Source organism: Halichoeres trimaculatus, unplaced genomic scaffold, assembly GCF_033239565.1.
Source record: "Halichoeres trimaculatus isolate MK-OKI-2021-1 unplaced genomic scaffold, fHalTri1.1 fHalTri1_scaffold_4, whole genome shotgun sequence".
Classification (NCBI taxonomy): domain Eukaryota; kingdom Metazoa; phylum Chordata; class Actinopteri; order Labriformes; family Labridae; genus Halichoeres; species Halichoeres trimaculatus.
In genome coordinates this window covers 25,301,000-25,319,592 of record NW_027437182.1, presented here as the reverse complement: position 1 = coordinate 25,319,592, position 18,593 = coordinate 25,301,000, and the positions used below count along the sequence as shown (strand labels likewise).

General features: G+C 41.1%; 1 protein-coding gene across 1 annotated transcript; it reads left to right on the top strand.

The window, feature by feature from the left end:
- The first annotated feature begins 472 nt into the window (after positions 1-472).
- On the top strand, positions 473-17,350 carry LOC141788663 (unconventional myosin-Va). The gene is made up of 35 exons (XM_074667634.1): positions 473-499; positions 1,138-1,248; positions 1,381-1,549; positions 3,034-3,178; positions 3,269-3,425; positions 3,531-3,674; positions 3,752-3,833; positions 3,931-4,038; positions 4,129-4,241; positions 4,329-4,597; positions 4,698-4,779; positions 6,466-6,606; positions 6,750-6,881; positions 7,043-7,126; positions 7,217-7,333; positions 8,350-8,447; positions 8,540-8,626; positions 9,027-9,347; positions 9,429-9,585; positions 9,671-9,910; positions 10,004-10,213; positions 10,306-10,399; positions 10,502-10,650; positions 10,839-11,060; positions 11,188-11,288; positions 11,378-11,492; positions 12,425-12,530; positions 12,811-12,936; positions 14,413-14,564; positions 14,843-14,932; positions 15,082-15,214; positions 15,301-15,592; positions 16,512-16,686; positions 16,780-16,860; positions 16,943-17,350. Exons 1-35 carry the CDS (start codon positions 473-475, stop codon positions 17,102-17,104), a joined length of 4,992 nt encoding a protein of 1,663 aa, XP_074523735.1. The 3' UTR covers positions 17,105-17,350.
- Positions 17,351-18,593: the final 1,243 nt, after the last annotated feature.

The following is an 18,593-nucleotide window of genomic DNA, read 5'->3' as shown; positions in this document are numbered from 1 at the left end:
AAACTAAAACAAATCAAAAAGGCTGGAAAAATGTTATTTTACATGTTATGTGATGTTTAAGTTTTCTTTTAATGAAAGCATTATAAAGAGAGGAAATTTTCATGTTACCTGAATTTTTTAAACACACCTGTATATTATTGTCATTATTTCAGCTATTATTTGCACACTTCCCTCTAAAGGCAGTTTTCCTATAGGAAACTCTTCCCAGCAGCAGCGACTCCAACTTCACACATTGCACAAAGAAACCCCTGGGTCCAATCACTGCATCCTCCTTTGGATTAACAGTTAACTTAACAATCCTCCTGCTTCTGTGTGAGCCTGGACAAAGTGCAGAGCTCTGTCACTGGGACACACAGTGGCTCCTGTGTGGTGGAGAGGAGGATACAGGCTGTACCCATACAGGGTTGTCTTCATGTTCCTCCTTTTGTCTGATCCTCAGTGATGTCTCAAAACGTGCTTTAAAGCGTTTGGGATGTCTTCACTGGAGCTTTACAGTAAGGTAGGACTGACTTTATAAATACTTTATCATAGAGGTGTACCCTTTCAACTTAAGCTGCACCAGCATGTATAAAAACCCTAATGTTGCTGCTGAACCTCAGAGGAAAGCAGTGATTTAATGTGAGAAAACCAGTGATAGAAAGTGGCAGCACTGTTCTGTTTAAAGGAAATGTCTGGTAGATGTTGGTCATTCTGAACCGAAGAATGTTTCATACAGTCTACTTTAGTGCCTGTCATGATTTTTTTAAAACTCATTTTTGTGTATAATCATGAAGCAACAATGTTTTGAAATCATCTACCAAACATACAGTGCCAGTAAAATATTTTTGATGAAGAGCAGATTAAAACTTTGTTATCTTAAAAAGTGGATCAGATCTGTTCAAACTAAAAAATGACTAATCCTTGCAGGTAATGTGGAGAAGGATGACCGGTGTTAATTGTTAACACAGTTTAGGAGGCTTTTATGCTGATGACTGACAAATATCTTGTCTGGGTGAGGCCAGGAAGTGTTTTATGTACCTAAACTGAGTCAGAACAGAAAATGAAAATCTATATTTCTCTGCTTCACATTCTTTTCGTGTATGTATAGTGTGCTCACTCAGTTTTACATGTAGCTAAAACTGTCTCTCCCTCTGTCAGGGCGCCAGCGTTTGGATTCCTGACCCTGATGCAGTCTGGGTGTCAGCCCAGATTCTCAGAGACTATCACCCTGGAGAGAAACATCTACTTCTACAGCTCCCAAATGGACAGGTGGGACATGCACAGAATAAATCTGGAGTCCAAATCTGGATTCCTCAGTACATATTATACTTTTATCGTCCTTAAACACCTCCCAGCACTTTTCCAGACACAAGAACTCCTCGCTTCTGTCCCCTTTGTTAGGAGGTCCAAGTCCCTGTTGAGTCTACCTCAGATCTTCCACCGTTGGGGAACCCTGACATCCTGGAGGGAGAAAATGATCTCACAGCTCTTAGCTTCCTCCATGAACCTGCGGTGTTGCACAACCTGCGGCTTCGATTCCTGGACTACAGCAGCATCTACACATACTGTGGTGAGCAGTGAACAGGCCTAAGCAGATTTACTGTGGCAGAAGTAATTCTTTCTGCAAGCAGCTGGAGACAGGCGGCTACTGTGAGCTTCTGTTAGTACAACAGCTCATAATTAGACCTTTATTATTGTAGGGCAAAGTTTAAACCAGAGGCAACCACCTTTCTGCTAAAGTAGTTGTGATCTTGAGACGATGTGACTCTTGACCAAGTTTTTATCTTAAAACCCTTAAATGTTTTTTTGTATTCAGGGAGATAGACATCTGGCAGGCTGTGGGGTAGGGATTCATTTTAGTAAAAACTTAAGGGGGGATGGGCCAATTACTAGGTCATGCGACTTCATGCCAGCATCCAAAATTATATTGATAAAGTTCTATCAAATTCCAAAATGACAGCTTACAAGGACAAAGACACTGGCCATGAGGTGAGTCCTGAAAATTTTCATGTAAACTATATTATGGCAGGACTTGCTTTGATATAATATTGTTCCTTAAGCATGTTTTTAGAGATAATGATTTATATCTACACAGCTTTGATAATCAGGTGTTGAACATCTTTATCCTGGGGGATACATCGCCCAGACAGGGGTATAAAATGGGACAACTCGATCAAAGATATAAATGTGTTTTGAGGACTATACTCCATGGATACTCAATAACATAAAGCTGTAAAATATTGTTTACTCTTTATTTGATGATGAAATGTTTATTTCTGATAAATTCACCGAATGTGTGATACATATATATATGTATGTATGTATGCATATAGTGTAGTATAGTATAGTATAGTATGGTATAGTTGGGGATTGGTACCTTTTCACATACAAAACAATACTTGTTCAATTTCTGGTACCTGGCAATCAGTATTGATACTCAATTGTACCAATTTTCTCTATTTTTTGTATGTATGTGGTAAAAATATAAATTTTTCATGAATCAGTGAACATATCTTTTGACAGAATTCTGTCCTTGCATATAAGAAAGTACCTAATTCAGTACTTATTCCTTAGTATGGTAGAGACTTATTGCATAAACCTGTTTCCACCCCTCAAGACATAATCATTATCTGTTGTTTTGTTTTTTCCAACTTTTTTTTCCCCCAAAAGTTGTGTACTTGATCTTAAGGGAAGCTAAAGAGTTGTTTTAAACGTTTTAAAAGTTTAAATACAGAGGGGATACAGAGTGCAAAATTGAAAATAAAGATTAGATTTAGGGAAAAAAAATCATTGAAGTGTATCATTATAGCCTGGATATATTAGAAAATATCAATTAAGTAATTTTCATAAATATCTATATGTGCTTGACCATAAAAGGGTTGAAGCCTCAAATGCTTACTCACTTCAAAATGATTAATCTGTGCCCGTTAGATGATAAATGTCAAACTTTGATGTAGCTAAGGATGCTGTATGTGAATTCCCTATGCAGTATAAAATGAAAGTCTTGTCACTTCCCAGTCCTTCTGCTAATATGATCCCCTTTCCTGCCTCTAGGTATCGTGTTAGTGGCCATTAATCCCTATGACCAGCTCCCCATATATGGAGAGGAGGTGATCTATGCCTACAGTGGTCAGGACACTGGAGACATGGAGCCTCACATCTTCTCTGTGGCTGAGGAAGCCTACCGCACCATGACCAGGTGAGCTGTCCAACAATGATAAGTTAAAACATTTCCCATGACCTCCTCCAGCTGGAGTGGGACAGAAATGCTGTCCGTCTGTGTGAGCAGAGAGGAGAAAAATCAGTCCATCATCATCAGTGGAGAGTCTGGCTCAGGGAAAACAGTCTCAGCTAAGTTCACCATGAGATACTTTGCTGTGGTTGGAGGAGCAGCACAACAGACCAGTGTGGAGGATCGTGTTCTGGCCTCCAACCCAATAATGGAGGTAAGAGCTATTTTAACATGCTTCTGTTAAGAATTTAAAAACAATTTTCTTAATCAATCATCTTGTTCACTGATGAGAAAACTGTCACATTGCTGTTATCTACAGTCTATTGGGAATGCTAAAACCACTCGGAACGACAACAGTAGCCGTTTTGGGAAGTACATTGAGATTGGCTTTGGCAGGAAAGGGGACATCATTGCAGCAAACATGAGGACGTACTTACTGGAGAAGTCGAGAGTTGTCTTCCAAGTGAGTCTAAGATAGTTGATGATACCTTTTCAACATTTCAGAGAAAGTTAATTTGTTATTTCTTATGTGACTGTAAGGCATCAGCAGAGAGGAACTACCACATCTTCTACCAGCTGTGTGCCTCCAGAGAGCTGCCTGAAATGCGAGCTCTTAAATTAAGTGAGACTTCATCTCCCTGCTTGTCCACTCTTTGTCCTCACACACTTCATGTGTGTTGTGATGCTGAATGCACTCTGAGTTTTACCTTTTCCTTCAGATGCTCCTGAACATTTTCGTTACACCAGTCAAGGAGGAGAGATGCAGATTCCTGGAACTGATGATGTGGCGGACCTGGAGCGCACTCGCAATGCTTTCACCATTCTGGGTAGAGTTTTTGCACTAACAGGGAGGATTGTTATCAAACTGTATCAAATCCTTGCTGAGTAAGAAGTGCTCTTGTTTGTTCAAATTGCAGGTGTGCAGCCTGACCAGCAGATGGAGCTCTTCAGGATCCTGTCAGCTGTTCTGCACCTGGGAAATGTCAACATCCAAGCCAGTGGAAGAAGTGCAGACAGGAGTTACATTGATGTGACTATAAACTTTGATTTAATTTTCAAACTTTGATTTTAACTTGTCTTTGCTCAGCAGGTTTATCTAAGATTTTGCTTTCTTTAGGCAGATGACCGCTCTCTGGCTGTCTTCTCCAAGCTGTTGGGTGTGGAGGGACCACAGATGGCACACTGGCTGTGCCACCGCAGACTAGCAGTAGGGGGTGAGTTGCTGGTCAAACCTATGGCTGGTCAGCAGGCGTTAGAGGCCAGAGATGCACTAGCCAAACACATCTATGGACAGCTATTTACATGGACCGTCCAGAGGCTCAACGCCGCTCTGCGCACTCAGGGGGGGAAGACCAAGTCCTTCATAGGTGTGCTGGACATCTATGGGTGAGTGACTGGACTTGCTTAAAATGTTGTAATCCTACTGAAATTATTGATCCAACAGTCTGAAGTGGGTTGCTACAACATGTCTTCCTTCTGTGTTCAGGTTTGAGACTTTTGATCGCAACAGTTTTGAGCAGTTTTGTATAAATTATGCAAACGAAAAACTTCAACAGCAGTTCAACAGGGTAAGCCATGTGAAATGCAGTCGTGTCTGTCCCCTCATGTTTTTGTTTTGTGTTTTCATCGATTATGAAATAAACTGCTCATGATACTGATACATAAGTGTGACCCACAGAGGCAAACAAAACCATCAGAAACTAGAAAAGGACTCAGAGAGCACAGACCTCTGCCAAGTATACTGTGATTGTCAAGCAACACTTTGGTCCTACTTCAATGTTAGACTCCCTTTCAGCAGACTGTCTGCTACAATTTGGTGTTAGTTGGAAGTTTTTTTTTTTTTTTTTACAATAATTTGTTACCTGACAGTGGTGGATTGACAGAGGTATTGTTTTGCAAAGCAATCTGACCTTTTGTCGTGGAGTTATATACATATATGGTGAAAGCGGCCCTATCTCACAATGATAAAGAATCCTTAAAAAAAGTCCTGGATCCAGACGGTGATCCAGATCACCTCCAAAATTTAATCACATCTTCCTTATCCCATTTTGGACATTTCCTGAAAATTTCATCAAGATTTGTTTAGTACTTTTTGAGTTGTGTGGTTTATAGACAAACAAACAAACAAACAAACCAGATTTCATGAAAATTTCGTCAAGATCCATTCATTAGTTTAAGTTTGAGTATTTCTACATACCCCAGTGACACTACTGAGTGGGGCTGTGTTCAGCATTTTCACTGTTATCAGACACAGCGACTGAAACCTTTTGTTAGAGATGTACAGGACAATATCAGTGAAGTGACAACAGGAAGTGTTTTGTCACTGTGGTCATGTCAAATTCAACACACCCTGAAAGTTCCTCACAGGAGCTTTAACTGAGTGTTAACACAATAAGTGATAATTTGTTTCCTCTTAGTATTGGGCTCATCTTGTTTTAATTTATTGTTTTGTTTTCAAAACATATTGTTATTGAATTTCACATTTATCAGATAATGTACAACATTCATATGCGTGTTACAAAAATATGACAGAAAACAAACCCCCAAAACAGAACAAGAGGCAGTATATTGATAACACAAGAATAATAAATGTAATTTCTACAACTATTCAAATGAAAAGTAAATAGATCAATAAAAAAATGAAATGATAAACCTTAACAGTCACATCCAAGATATGTTTCTTGCACTTTCTTGAAACAACAGTTTACCTTTTTAAATATCCTGCATCTGTACCTCATGCTTTCAGTACTTTAAGTTTGCATTTTTAACAAATTCCAAAAAAAGAAAAACCTCACAAATTGTTCCAAATTTTGAAACCTTTGTCCTAACTGTAAGTTTTTCTAGAGCCAGACTTATCAATAATTACTCTTTTAAGCAGCGGACAAGAGAGGGATAACGGTCGTTTTTCCAATAGAGCACAACTGAACACCTCACCTTTAATAAACACAGAAAAGAAAGAGTCCAGTCATCAGGAAACAAACCAAGTATGCACAGCTTAGGATGAAGTGATCTGAGAGATAAGCCAAAACACAGACCTCCAAAATTTCAGTGAATAAAGTCAGGTGAACACAGAGAGCCTCTTAGTGTGATCATCTGTTCTTTATAGACACCTCGCCATCCCGGTGTTGATCTTTTCTTGCAGTGTAATCCTCAGGATACACTCTTCAAATGCCTCCTTCTGTTCAAAGTGTTGCGATGGGTTTAAAATGCATCGGTCTGTGTGTGAGGTATTTTTTTTTAATGTTTCCTCACAGCATGTGTTCCACTTGGAGCAGGAAGAGTACATCCGTGAGGAGTTAGCGTGGAGCAGGATTGAGTTCAGCGACAATCAGCAGTGCATCAACCTCATTGAGGGACAACTGGGTCTGTTTGATCTGCTGGATGAGGAGTGCAGGGTCAGTCATGCCCTCATATGTCTCATTTTTGTTTATCTTTGTCCTGACTGTTATCTTTGTCTTTCTTTAAGTCTCTCACACACACAAACACAAACACACACAAACACAATACAGTTCTGTGTCATCGTCTGTTTTTTTTCCAGATGCCCAAAGGTTCAGATGAGAGCTGGGTCAGAAAGCTGTATGATCAACACCTCACCAGCAAGCCTCACCCCCAATTCAGGAAACCTCGCATGTCCAACAGCGCCTTCATTATTATACACTTTGCAGACATGGTGAGTCATCACCCTGATAAGAGAATAAAGTAGAGCAACTTTGACAAAATAACTTTTCTTCACATAAATGAGCCTTAATGGATTGTAAATTAAAAATTTTGTATGGTTCAATTAAGCATTTCAAAGTTTTCTGTTGTCTGTTCATTCTTTTTGTCCATCAGGTGCAATACGAGTGTGACGGCTTTCTGGACAAGAATCGAGACACAGTATTTGAGGAGCTCATAAATATTCTGAAAGCCAGTCAGGTAGATGTGTTACCTTTCAAAAGTCTGTTTTATTCCCTATTTATAAAAGGGTAACTTGTGTACAATTGTGTGTGACCATGTGTGTCTTAGTCTGAGCTGGTGGCTGAGTTGTTTCAGCAGCAGGGAAATGTGTCTTCTGTGGCCAATGGAAGCGTTCGCCCTGGAAAAAGATCCACCAGAGAGCACAAACTCACAGTGGGCTTCCAGGTGAGCTGCTCTTACAGCTAGGGATGGGAATTGATGAGATTTTGTCAATACTGATGCCCTTATCGGTTCTGCTTATCGATCTGATTCTTTATCGATTCCCGTATCAATTCCTGTTGCGAATTTTCTCGGTACAAAAAGTAGCTTTACAGGTTTTCTGTGTCAACAACATTTGACACAACATTGAGTTTATACAGTAAGTGAATTAGATGTCATTGGTCCCAGAGTCTGGATATTTCTGGGCATAATTATTCAGAAACAGGTAAAAATCACACACAACGTGAAGTTAATGTACTGTGTTGTAATATATTGATAATTCAAGTAGGCCATCTAGTGTCTCAAAGTGGTTATAGCAATGGTTTAAGTTGTTTGGAAGCTTTCTGTAGATATGAAGTCAGCCATGAGCCTTTCAATTGCCTGTTAGCTCTTGACATTTTAAGTTCTCAGTATTTTTTACAAAGAGTTGATGTGATATGTTTCTGTGATGAAAGTTGAAATTTTATTCTGAAGCTGAAGTTATACTGATGCATGCTAACTGCTAGCATATCAGTGCAGTTTCCCATATACGTTAGCTTCAAGCTTGAGCTATTTTGTTATTTTGGTAAATAAGGTGATTTATACCATTTCGAATGTACTGAATATGAATCTCCTGAGAGAGAGAGTAATGTACATTTCTTTATGAAGTCAGTTCTTCAGTAAAACTTCAAGCTGAAAATCCTGAATCAGAGTTTTCTTGGGAAACGTTATCTAACTGCTAAGCTAAGATAGTTGCAGCAGACTTGTCGACGTAAGGCCCAGCGGCTCCGGCACAATGTAAAGAATTGATAAGGGAATCGTTAAGCACAAAGGCTACCGATATTGATGGATTGAAACATTTCTTATCTATTCTCTACAGGAACCAGTTTTCGATTCCCATCCCTACTTACAGCATCTCTATGTCTTGTGAATTGTGTTTACAGTCTGTCTTTAAGCACTTTGTTTTATATTCATGGCTCTGCCTTTGTTTTGGTGTGGGTCAGTTCCGTCAGTCTTTGCAGATGCTGATGGACACACTGAACAGCACCACCCCTCACTACGTCCGCTGTATAAAGCCCAATGATCTCAAAGAACCGTTTATGTGTGTACCTGTTGGGTTCAAGTTTGAAGCTATATTCTACACATTTTTTATTTGTCGTTGCTCTGAACAATCTAACAGCCTTGCTTTGTCAGGTTTGACCCCAGGAGGACGGTTCAGCAGCTGAGGGCCTGTGGGGTGCTGGAGACGATTCGCATCAGTGCTGCGGGTTATCCATCCAGGTACTGAGCTCTTCAGAAACACTCCTCATTTCCTCCTGGATGCTTTTATTTTAACACGTAAGGTCACAGGAGAGGGGACTTGAAGATGCATTCTTTTAGGCTTATTTGTGATTTCAAGTGTATAAGTAACAAAATATGTAGAAGGAAGGTGGTTTGAGGGGTAGGTAGGTAGTTGTGTATCTACATAGATATTTATGTATTCTGGTCTGCAAGTAGGTCAACATGCAGACTGGGAAAAGGTAGGGAAACGTTGGTAAGTAGGTGGAAAGGATCTCTAAAAAAATCTTCATGATTCAAAAAGTGTTAGGGTGCAAAAAATGATCAAAGTAGAAGCAAAGACATGAAGAGATCCACAGTTCAAGACGTCCACTGAAAGCTTTCTGTTCATCTTTGATCCCAGATGGACGTATGAGGAGTTCTTCAGCCGGTACCGTCTCCTCATTCCAGGTCCTCAGAGCCAGGATCAGGCCCAGGCCTCATGCAGACAGGCTTTGCCTGAGCTGATCCCAGACCAGGACCAGTACTGCTTTGGGAAGACCAAAGTGTTTTTCCGGGCCGGTCAGGTGGCCCTGCTGGAGAGGCTGAGATCTGAGAGGCTGCGAGTTGCTGCTGTGATCATCCAGAGCTGGGTCAGAGGATGGCTGGCAAAGATTAGATACACCAGGATCTGCTGGGCAATTGTCACTATACAGAGATACAGCAGAGGAGCTCTGGCCAGACGGTGAGGGTTGAAATAGATTTGTTGATGTGGAAAGTAGGAAGGAAACTCAACATATGCTCTAAATGTTGCGCTTTTCTGCAGACTGGTGCTGACCTTGCGCTACACAAAGGCTGCCATATTGATTCAGAAGACATATCGCATGGTAGTGGTCAGACAGCTGTTCCTCATGATCCGGCATGCCACCATCACCATCCAGGCCTTCACCAGAGGCACACAGGCACGTCGCAGATGCAGACAGGTCAGTTTTTCTAATTATGGCTTTAACAATCTGCAGTTGCTCTTCTGTTTCTCCAGAAACTTTAAATCCTAACTTCCCTTCTCAGTTGTTGGTTGAACGGGCAGCCGTCCTGCTCCAGGCCACTGTTCGTGGCTGGTTGGCGAGGAAAGCATACAGGCGAGTGCATGCAGCAGTGGTGCTCATGCAGTGCTGTGTGCGTCGCAGAGCTGCAAGGAGAGAGTTGATGAAACTAAAGACTGAGGCGCGCTCTGTGGAGAGGTACAGGGAGCTCAACAAGGGCATGGAAGTCAAACTGATGCAGCTGCAGATGAAAGCAGATCGGGAGGTGGGTGAAGGTGATTTGATCCTGTGATGTGACCCTGAACCCAGAATGCTTGTGGATCTTGTGATAGAGTCATGTTTGTTTATTTGTGTCCAGGCTCGAAAGAGAGCTGCTTTGAAGGAGAAACTGCACGCAGAGCGAGAGGTTAGCCGTGCTGAACTAGAAGCTCTGAGAGTGATGATACAGAAACTTGAGAGTCAAAAGCAGGAAAAGTCTCAGTCCAGTCCTGTGATCACTGAGAAGGAGGTGGAAGAAAGGAGGAGAGCGGAGGAGAAAGCTGCTCAAGAGATCCTTCAAATCACACAAGTTGGTCTTAAACTCAAAGATATAGCCGAACACTTTCTAACTTTGTTTGCCTTTTTATTTGGAGTCAAACCAATCTTTGCATTTTGTTTAAGGAGCTGGAAGCCCTGCAGAGAGAAAAAGACAGCTTTTGCAAAGAAAAAGAGGAGCTCTCTGCTCGCCTGGTCGAACAAGAAAAAACGCAAGAAGGTAGAAACTCAGGTTGCAGCATCCCAGTCTGCCTTCCTGTACATGTAGTTTTTATCTCTGTTTTCTTGTGTTTACCTTTCTGTTTCTCTTACCTGTGAGCAGAGTGTGTGCAGCAGGCTGTGTCACAGGCATGTGTCGCTCTAAGGGCAGAGCTGGATGAGGAGAGGAGAAAGTACCAGGGTCTCCTCAGAGAGTTCACCAGACTGGAGCAGAGATACGACAACCTGAGGGAGATGAGTCTGCTCACTGAGGTCTGTCAGAACACACACACACACACACACACACACACACACACACACACACACACACACACACACACACACACACACACACACACACACACACACACACACACACACACACACACACACACACACACAAAAAGTTCCCCTTTGAAGATCCTTTTAGCTGCTGAGACTGTTTGTTCTCCTCTCGACAGCGCACCAAAGGCCACAGAAGGACAGACTCTACACAGAGCCTGAGCTTGGAGCCTCTCTCCCCCTCCCCTACTCCCACTCTGCTGTCACCCCAGTCTCTCACCCCACTCTCCCTGTCACCCTTCCCATCTGCCTTCCCGTCTCCAGAGATGGTCCGCAAGGTCAGCGTGACGTCTCCCCCCTCGGAGAGGAAACTCTCGATGTGGAGTTTTGAAACACCAATGGTTAGAGAAGATTTTAAGAGTAGTTGTGCTCATTTCGTCTGTAGCTTTGATTCTCTTCCAACTTCCAACATGATTTCATGTGAATGAGCATTAACATGCCACACTGTGTTCTTGTTTGCACTGACAGGACCAGCTGATGGAGAGGATGGACGTTGCCAAAGACCCGGCAGTGAAGATGAAAGGAGAAGACCTGGCTCATGCTTATGATGCAGTACGAGTGGCCAACAAGTCAGTCCAGTACTTGAATGCTTCTTATGTGCATTAGCCTGCTTGTTCTGATTTTCTGTTTGGTGGATTAACTTTACTGTCTGTGTCAGGTTTCTGGAGAGCCAGCTGCGTGGTGAGCGCAGTAAGTGGGAGGGGGATCTGGAGGCTCTGAGGAAGCAGCTCAGCCAGGCGATCTCAGCTTCTCCCTCCAGTGCAGGGAGACAGGTACTGACTCACTGAGGAGAAAACAAGTGGTGCATGAAGATTTGTGTTGAAAAAGGGTGCAAATATAAACTAGAAAAGCACTCAGAGAGCGCAGACCTCCACCAAACAAACTGTGATTGTCACACAACACTTTAGTCCTACTTTAATGTTATCCTCCCTTTCAGCAGACTGTCTGCTACAATTTGGTGTTAGTTGCAGGTTTGTACGATAATTTGTTTCCTGACAGTGTTAAAAATGATGATGACCCAGTTCATATTTCATATTCCTGATCTTAGCATCCAGAATATTGGCAGGAGGCTACATCTGTCAGGAATTATGGTGACCTTGTCTTGTCTTGTATTGTTTTGCAAAGCAATCCAACCGTTTACGGTGGAGTTATATACACATGTGGTGAAAACAGCCCTATCTCACAATGATAAAGACTCCTTTAAAACAATCCCGGATCATGATGATCCAGATTACCTCCAAAATTTAATCACTTTTTCCTTATTCCATTTTAAAGTTTTACTTAAAATTTCACCAAGATCTGTTTGATACTTTTTGAGTTATGTGGTCCACAAACAATCAAACAAACAGACAAACAAACTCTCTCAGTGACAAAAAAACCAATACTGACACCTCACAGGCGTATTTCCTTTGGTATAACTCCAGGATGATTTAAATAGACCTTCAGATGCAGAGATATACGCTTTTCAGTTTGGATGTGTCATTTTTTTTTTAGCTGAGACCCCAAAAAGTGGCCTTAAGGGTAAACCTCTTACCCATCATTCAACACCTCTTCAGATGCTGTCACTTAACTGTCAAAGTTTAAACAAAATCCAGCTGCAGGTCAGCTCACCTTCTGGAGAACCTGAGCTGTTCTTCTCAAAGTCTGCTTGGTTGAGTTCTGTTGACGACAAAAAAATCCAGCATGTAAGTGTTTGTGTTTTAAGGATCTGGAGGAACTACTCGAGGCCAGAGAGCATGAGTGTGTCAGGCTGAGGAGAGAGCTGAAGGAGTTGAGAAGCACAGTCTCACTCAGAAGATTCCTCGCACAAGGTGAGATCACATCAGATAACAGTGTCAGGCTCCATTTTCTCTGGTCATTTTATAATCCTCTAATGTTGAAGGAACATTTTTTATCAGTGTAACAAAAAAAAATTATATTAATAAAAGCATGAGGAAAAAACATGTTATGCACCAAGCGAGAAAGTTAATACTGAAAATCATTCCTCATTCAGTTGGCTGGTTATTCAGGAACCCTCCAGTTATCCTGAATCTCTTAAGTTTTCTTTACCTGTGCTGCTTTTTCACTTTTGTGTGTTTCTGCTTTTCAAAGTTCTTCCATCAGCTTTGACCACAGAGACCTCTCCTACTCCATCCCGACCCAAACCAGCGACTGTCACCGGTTTGTTGGAGTGTAGGAAGAGAGATGAAAACAAGCTCATCAAGAACCTCATCACAGGTGAGACTTATACCTATCAGCTGTACTCAGTTACACTGTCTGCCTTAAATGCACCAGAGAACCCCAAATTGAAAGTGTGGAGGTTTTTAATGCCCAGAGCTCAACATCTACTAAGTCCTTCTTTGTCCCTTTTAGAATTGATGTATTTCTGTTGTCTCAAACTTAAATAACGAGTCACACTGTTTTTTTTTTTTTAGTCTGGGTGTTATGATGTTTTAGTTTTTCTCTCCTAAAACACGTAACATTTCTGCTTCCAAGACCTATGATACTTCATTTTTTAAAACTCTGACCCATTAGCCACATTTAGGGACACTGCATATGTCGTATGTCATATCTTGTGGTGATATTACAACATTACGCCCATTTCAGTGAAAACAATATAGTGGGCATATCCGCAAAACACTTCTACAGCAGCTCCCAATGTAAAAATAAAGAAAGGTAAAATTTTCTGATTGAAAATGGTGTATTTATGTACAATAACACTAATGACTTACTTATTATAAGTAATAACTAATTACTTTCTACGCAAATACCAAGCTTATTTAATTTAAGTACTTGTTTGGTCTAACTTAACCCAACTAGCAAGGCGTAATAAAGATACATACCAGACAAAAGCTTATGTCTCAGGAGGAAAAAAAAAAATTAACCCCCTGGTTATTTTTTTTCATAAATAATATCGGACTAGAAAAGCACTCAGAGAGCACAGACCTCAGCAAAGCATATTGTGATTTTCACCAACACTTTAGTCCTACTTTAATGTTATACTCCCTTTCAGCAGACTGTCTGCTACAATTTGGTGTTAGTTGGAGATTTGTACGATAATTTGTTACCTGACAGTGTTGAAAAGTATGATGACCCAGGACATATTTCATATTCTGGATCTTAGTGTCCAGAATATTGCCAGGATCTGGATCGTACTTTTGCATCTGTCAGAAATTATGGTGACCTTGTCTTCTATTGTTTTGCAAAGCAATCTGACCATTTATCGTGGAGTTATATACACATATGGTGAAAATGGCCCTACCTCACAATGATAAAGAATTTTTTTTTTTAAATCCTGGATCCAGATGGTGATCCAGATCACCTCCAAAATTTAATCACTTCTTTCTTATCCCATTTTGAAGATTTCCTGAAAAATTCATCAAGATCCGTTCCTGACTTTTTGAGTTATGTTGTTCACAGTCAAACAGACAAACTCGCCCAAAATCATAACCTCCTTGGCAGAGGTAAAAATAAAAATCATCCATCATCAATCCATAATCTACAGTAAATCAATAAAATTACAGGGGGAAGTTTTTGTGGTTATCTTTGGATGTGGGGGTTGCAGTCTTGTTTTTGTCAGTGAATCCTTCAGCTGCTTTGTTCAGCTACGACACAACAGTTCTGATCCCTTGTCTCTAAGTATGAATCATTAGACCAAAGACAAACACGACCGTTTTCACTTTGCCGTCGCTGCTCTTTCTGTCTTTGCTCCAGACATCCGTGTTGACAGCGCCCTGTCTCTGCCTCCTGGCCTTCCTGCCAAAGTGCTCTTCCTGTGTGTTCGTCACGCAGACTGCAGCGGAGATCAGACTCAGGCCCGCTCGCTCTGCAGCACCTCTGTCACAGCTATGAAGGCCGCTCTGAAGGTAACCTGATATTTCAGTCTACTTTGGTGTACCATATGGTTGAGGTTGAATGCATTAAAGCAGAACGCCTCATGTCAGGTGGGATGTTATGTTGCAGAGGCATCGACGTCTGACTTTGAAACTCTTTTAATGAAACTGCTGTGTTCTTTGTGCGTGTTCCACAAAAAAAGCCCTTTCACAACCTGTATTAAACCTTAAAAACATTTTAACTTGAATTTTTACACATTACAGTTTCAAGTGACATCCCAAAAACATTTTTCAACCTTTCCTTCCTGCAGAAACACAGCAATGATGTAGATATGTCAGCTCTGTGGTTGAAAAATGCCAGTCTGCTGCATGACCTGTTGACTCAGCACTCCCCAAAACAGGTAGGATGATGAGATAGTTTTTATTTTTATCTACATCAAAAAACATGGTGCTGTGATTTATTCACCTTGCACCCCCTGCTTGTGCATATGGTCTTACCATTAAGTGATAATCTATAAATGTCTGACTGAATGAATTTATATATTTGCAGACCCTTGACTCAGACGATCTGGTCCCATTGAACACTGATCTGTCCGACTTGATCCGTGCTCTGAGTGACCTCTGCATCCAGGCGTATCAGCAGCTCCTCTCCATCACTGAAAATCGTCTACAAAACATGATAGGTAACACAGAAAGATGTTTTTAAAAATGCTTCCTCCTCTACCAGTCTTCTTGTCTAACCTCTATCACCCTTTACTCCTCCCCTTAGTCCCTGCTCTGCTGGAGAGTGAGAACATCCCCGGTTTGTCAGCTGTAAAGTCTGTAACTTCCAGAAAGCGAGCAGGTTCAGACCCCAGACCTGTAGGGGGAGACACTCCCACTATGGCATCCGTGCTGCGGGAGCTGGGAGCTCTCCACACTGCTCTGACCCATCAGGCTCTGCCCCTGCCTCTGATGGAGCAGGCTTTCCACCAGCTCACCTACCTCATCTCTGCCACCGCCCTCAACAGTCTCCTGCTGAGGAAGGACATTTGCTGCTGTAGCCGTGGCATGCAGATACGGTAGCTATGTCAACACTAAGACCGTATATGAGGAAAGCATAGATTTAGTTGCACTTATTTAAAATACAAAAAAGTTTTCCAGACTGTGAAAAAAATTATCCAAGTTTAACTTCAGGTTATTTAAATTGAATCAAAAATACCTGTTTATAAACAATTTAAACATTCTTATTGATTCAATTTAGGTTTAAATTAAATTGTATTTACAGATGCTTTATTTTTTTTGGCCAATTTTACATCATGAATAACAATCTTATACATTTCTCATTTGACTTCTTATTCATTTATTTGCATCAAAGCCATAAGATATAAGAATGACTGTATGATACCATGCACATCCTAAACTACATGCATATTACCATAAAAAACTCAGGTAATGCTTTATATTAAGGTCCTGTAATGAGCATTAATAAGACCTTTGTAAGTACTTATAAGATGCTTATTAACATTATTTGTTTATAAGACTATATAACTGCTTAATAAGTGTTTAATAAGGTCATTGTAATAGTTACTACAAGACAACTTAATCTATAAGCTATATGGAACCTAACCCTAACCCTCTTTGTTTTTTGTCTTCTGCTTTTGTCTCTCATGAACCCTACTCCAGCCCTTCCCCTAAACCTAACCAATCAGGGCCCCATGCCTAAACCTTACCTGTGGGGCCTAACCCTTACAATGACCTTATTAAACACTTATTAAGCAGTTACATAGTCTTATAAACAAATAATAATGTCAATAAGCATCTTATAAATACTTACAAAGGTCTTATTAATGCTTATTACAGGACCTTAACATAAAGCGATACCAAAACGCAAAACCTTGATTGGTTGTACATCTACAGCCAACTTAAAAACTTTATCTCATTGTTCGTTGTTCTTTTATGTGTGTATTAAAAGGTCATCTGTTGTGTCTTTTCACAAAGCTATAACGTTAGCCTGTTAGAGGACTGGCTGCGGAGCCGGGGTCTGCAGGCAGGGGGCGCTGTGGCCACACTGGAGCCCCTCATCCAGGCAGTGAAGCTGCTGCAGGCCGGCAAAAAGACAGAGGCGGACGCAGAGGCTCTGGTTCAAACCTGCACTGTTCTGTCCAGCCAGCAGGTGGCTCTCTGTCTATTTCAACATAATCTGCACAAAATAACTCAGATATGTTTAAGTTGTATCAAACTCTTTTGTTTTGCATGCATTGAACAGATTGTGAAGATTCTGACTCTCTACACCCCACACGGGGACCTGGATGAAAGAGTCTCCCTGAATTTCCTCCGTGTGGTCCAGGTACTGAGCAGACACATGACAGAGTCAGTGCTTTGTCAGTTTACAGAATTGTGTCTCATATTCAGGGTCTTTTCTCTTACAGGGTCTCCTCAAAGACCGCCCTGACGGTCAGCTTCCACAGCTCATGATGGATGTGAGGAGAGTGTTTCCCGTCACATTTCCCTACTCGCCTCCCCCAGTCCTCCATGCTGAGCAGTTAGTCATCCCCGACTCCCTCAAGATCTCCTTTCTGCGCAGGGCCTGAAGGACAGGTTGCCCAGCGGTGTCTCGTTGGAGGAAGTGTATGAATGTTTTAGCAAAGTGAACTTCTGACCCACTAAATTTAGTCCTTTGAAATCACCACTTGAATCCTTTTGGGTTTAGTTCCTGTGTATGAGAGCTGCTACTGTGCCAATATCTCAAGCCATGAGGTTTGACAAACAAAAAAAAAAGAATAAATAAGCTCTCTCTCTTCTTTTTTTTTCATATTTTATTGGAAGCAGAAACACAGTGAGACTGCAGTCCCAGTAACCTCGACCTCCAATATAAGAACAACCAGAATAAAAAAAAACTCAAAAAATTAGAAACATCTCGTGTATAAAAAAATTCTCATGCGAGTACTTTGTACCACTACACATCATCAGTAATACATATTTATATATTCACAAACATTTGAAAAATAGAAAATAATAGAATATGAAAATAAAAGGAGACAACAATTGGCAGTTCACATCAAATAATTATGCGTGCTGGCACAATACATTTTTTTCTTTTTGTTTTATTGTTCCTGTCATGCACCATTTCTGGAAGTACAGAGCCGGCGTCGCTGTGCAGGCGGCTGTCTGCGTGGCCTGGTTGGCGAGACAGATCATGCATGTCTGTCCACTTTGTGTCTGTGTGCTTTTCATTGTGCTTCTACATTTATCCTCATCCTAACCTCTATGTGCATTCAACATGCCAGTCCACTACAACCAACACGCAAACTCAGCCTCTGGAGGAGGAGGAGCAGGAGTTCCCTCCACCAATGTATCATTGTCAACAGCAATAAAGAAGGATTTTCTTTTTCGTGGCATTACCAGCGGTGTGACAGTTCTGTATCTGTTATATAAAGTAATCAAAGACTGTGAAGATGTCCCTTTAGAATAAAAGACCGTATACACACCAGAGAAAGAGAAACACACACGTTTAGATTTAGCTCATTAGAAGTGGTACTCCTCCTTTGTAAAGTCAACAAAAGTCACATCATGCCTGTGTCATAATCAGAGGCAACCCCTGTTTTTACGAGGCTCTTACTCAAGCACATTAAGTTACCAGATTAGTGCAACTGCTTGTTGTTCATCTCCAGTGTGTACATGGCCTTCCTATAGCTTTCAATAATAGCTACATATACAGATTGGGCATCCAAACACACATAATAATCCCAAACTGCCCAGTCACCCAGAGCAAAATTCAAGTCTACAAAAAGAGCAGCAAACTTCACTTCACATATTCTGACGTGTTTGTTACATCCGAGCTATTTACAACGCCAAACAACAATCATCTCTACGCCTCTTGTTACCTCCCTCCGCACTGAAAAGCTGTACAGACAAACTTCAGTCTCCACGACAGCTGTGATATTTGGCCCATTAAAATAGAGACAGCATTTACAACATATCAGACAAACACTTGTGCTGATATAAGAAGAAGAAGAAGAAGAATTCACAATGTAAACATTAGAAGACTGCTCAAAAATGACTCATCTACATAGATCTTTA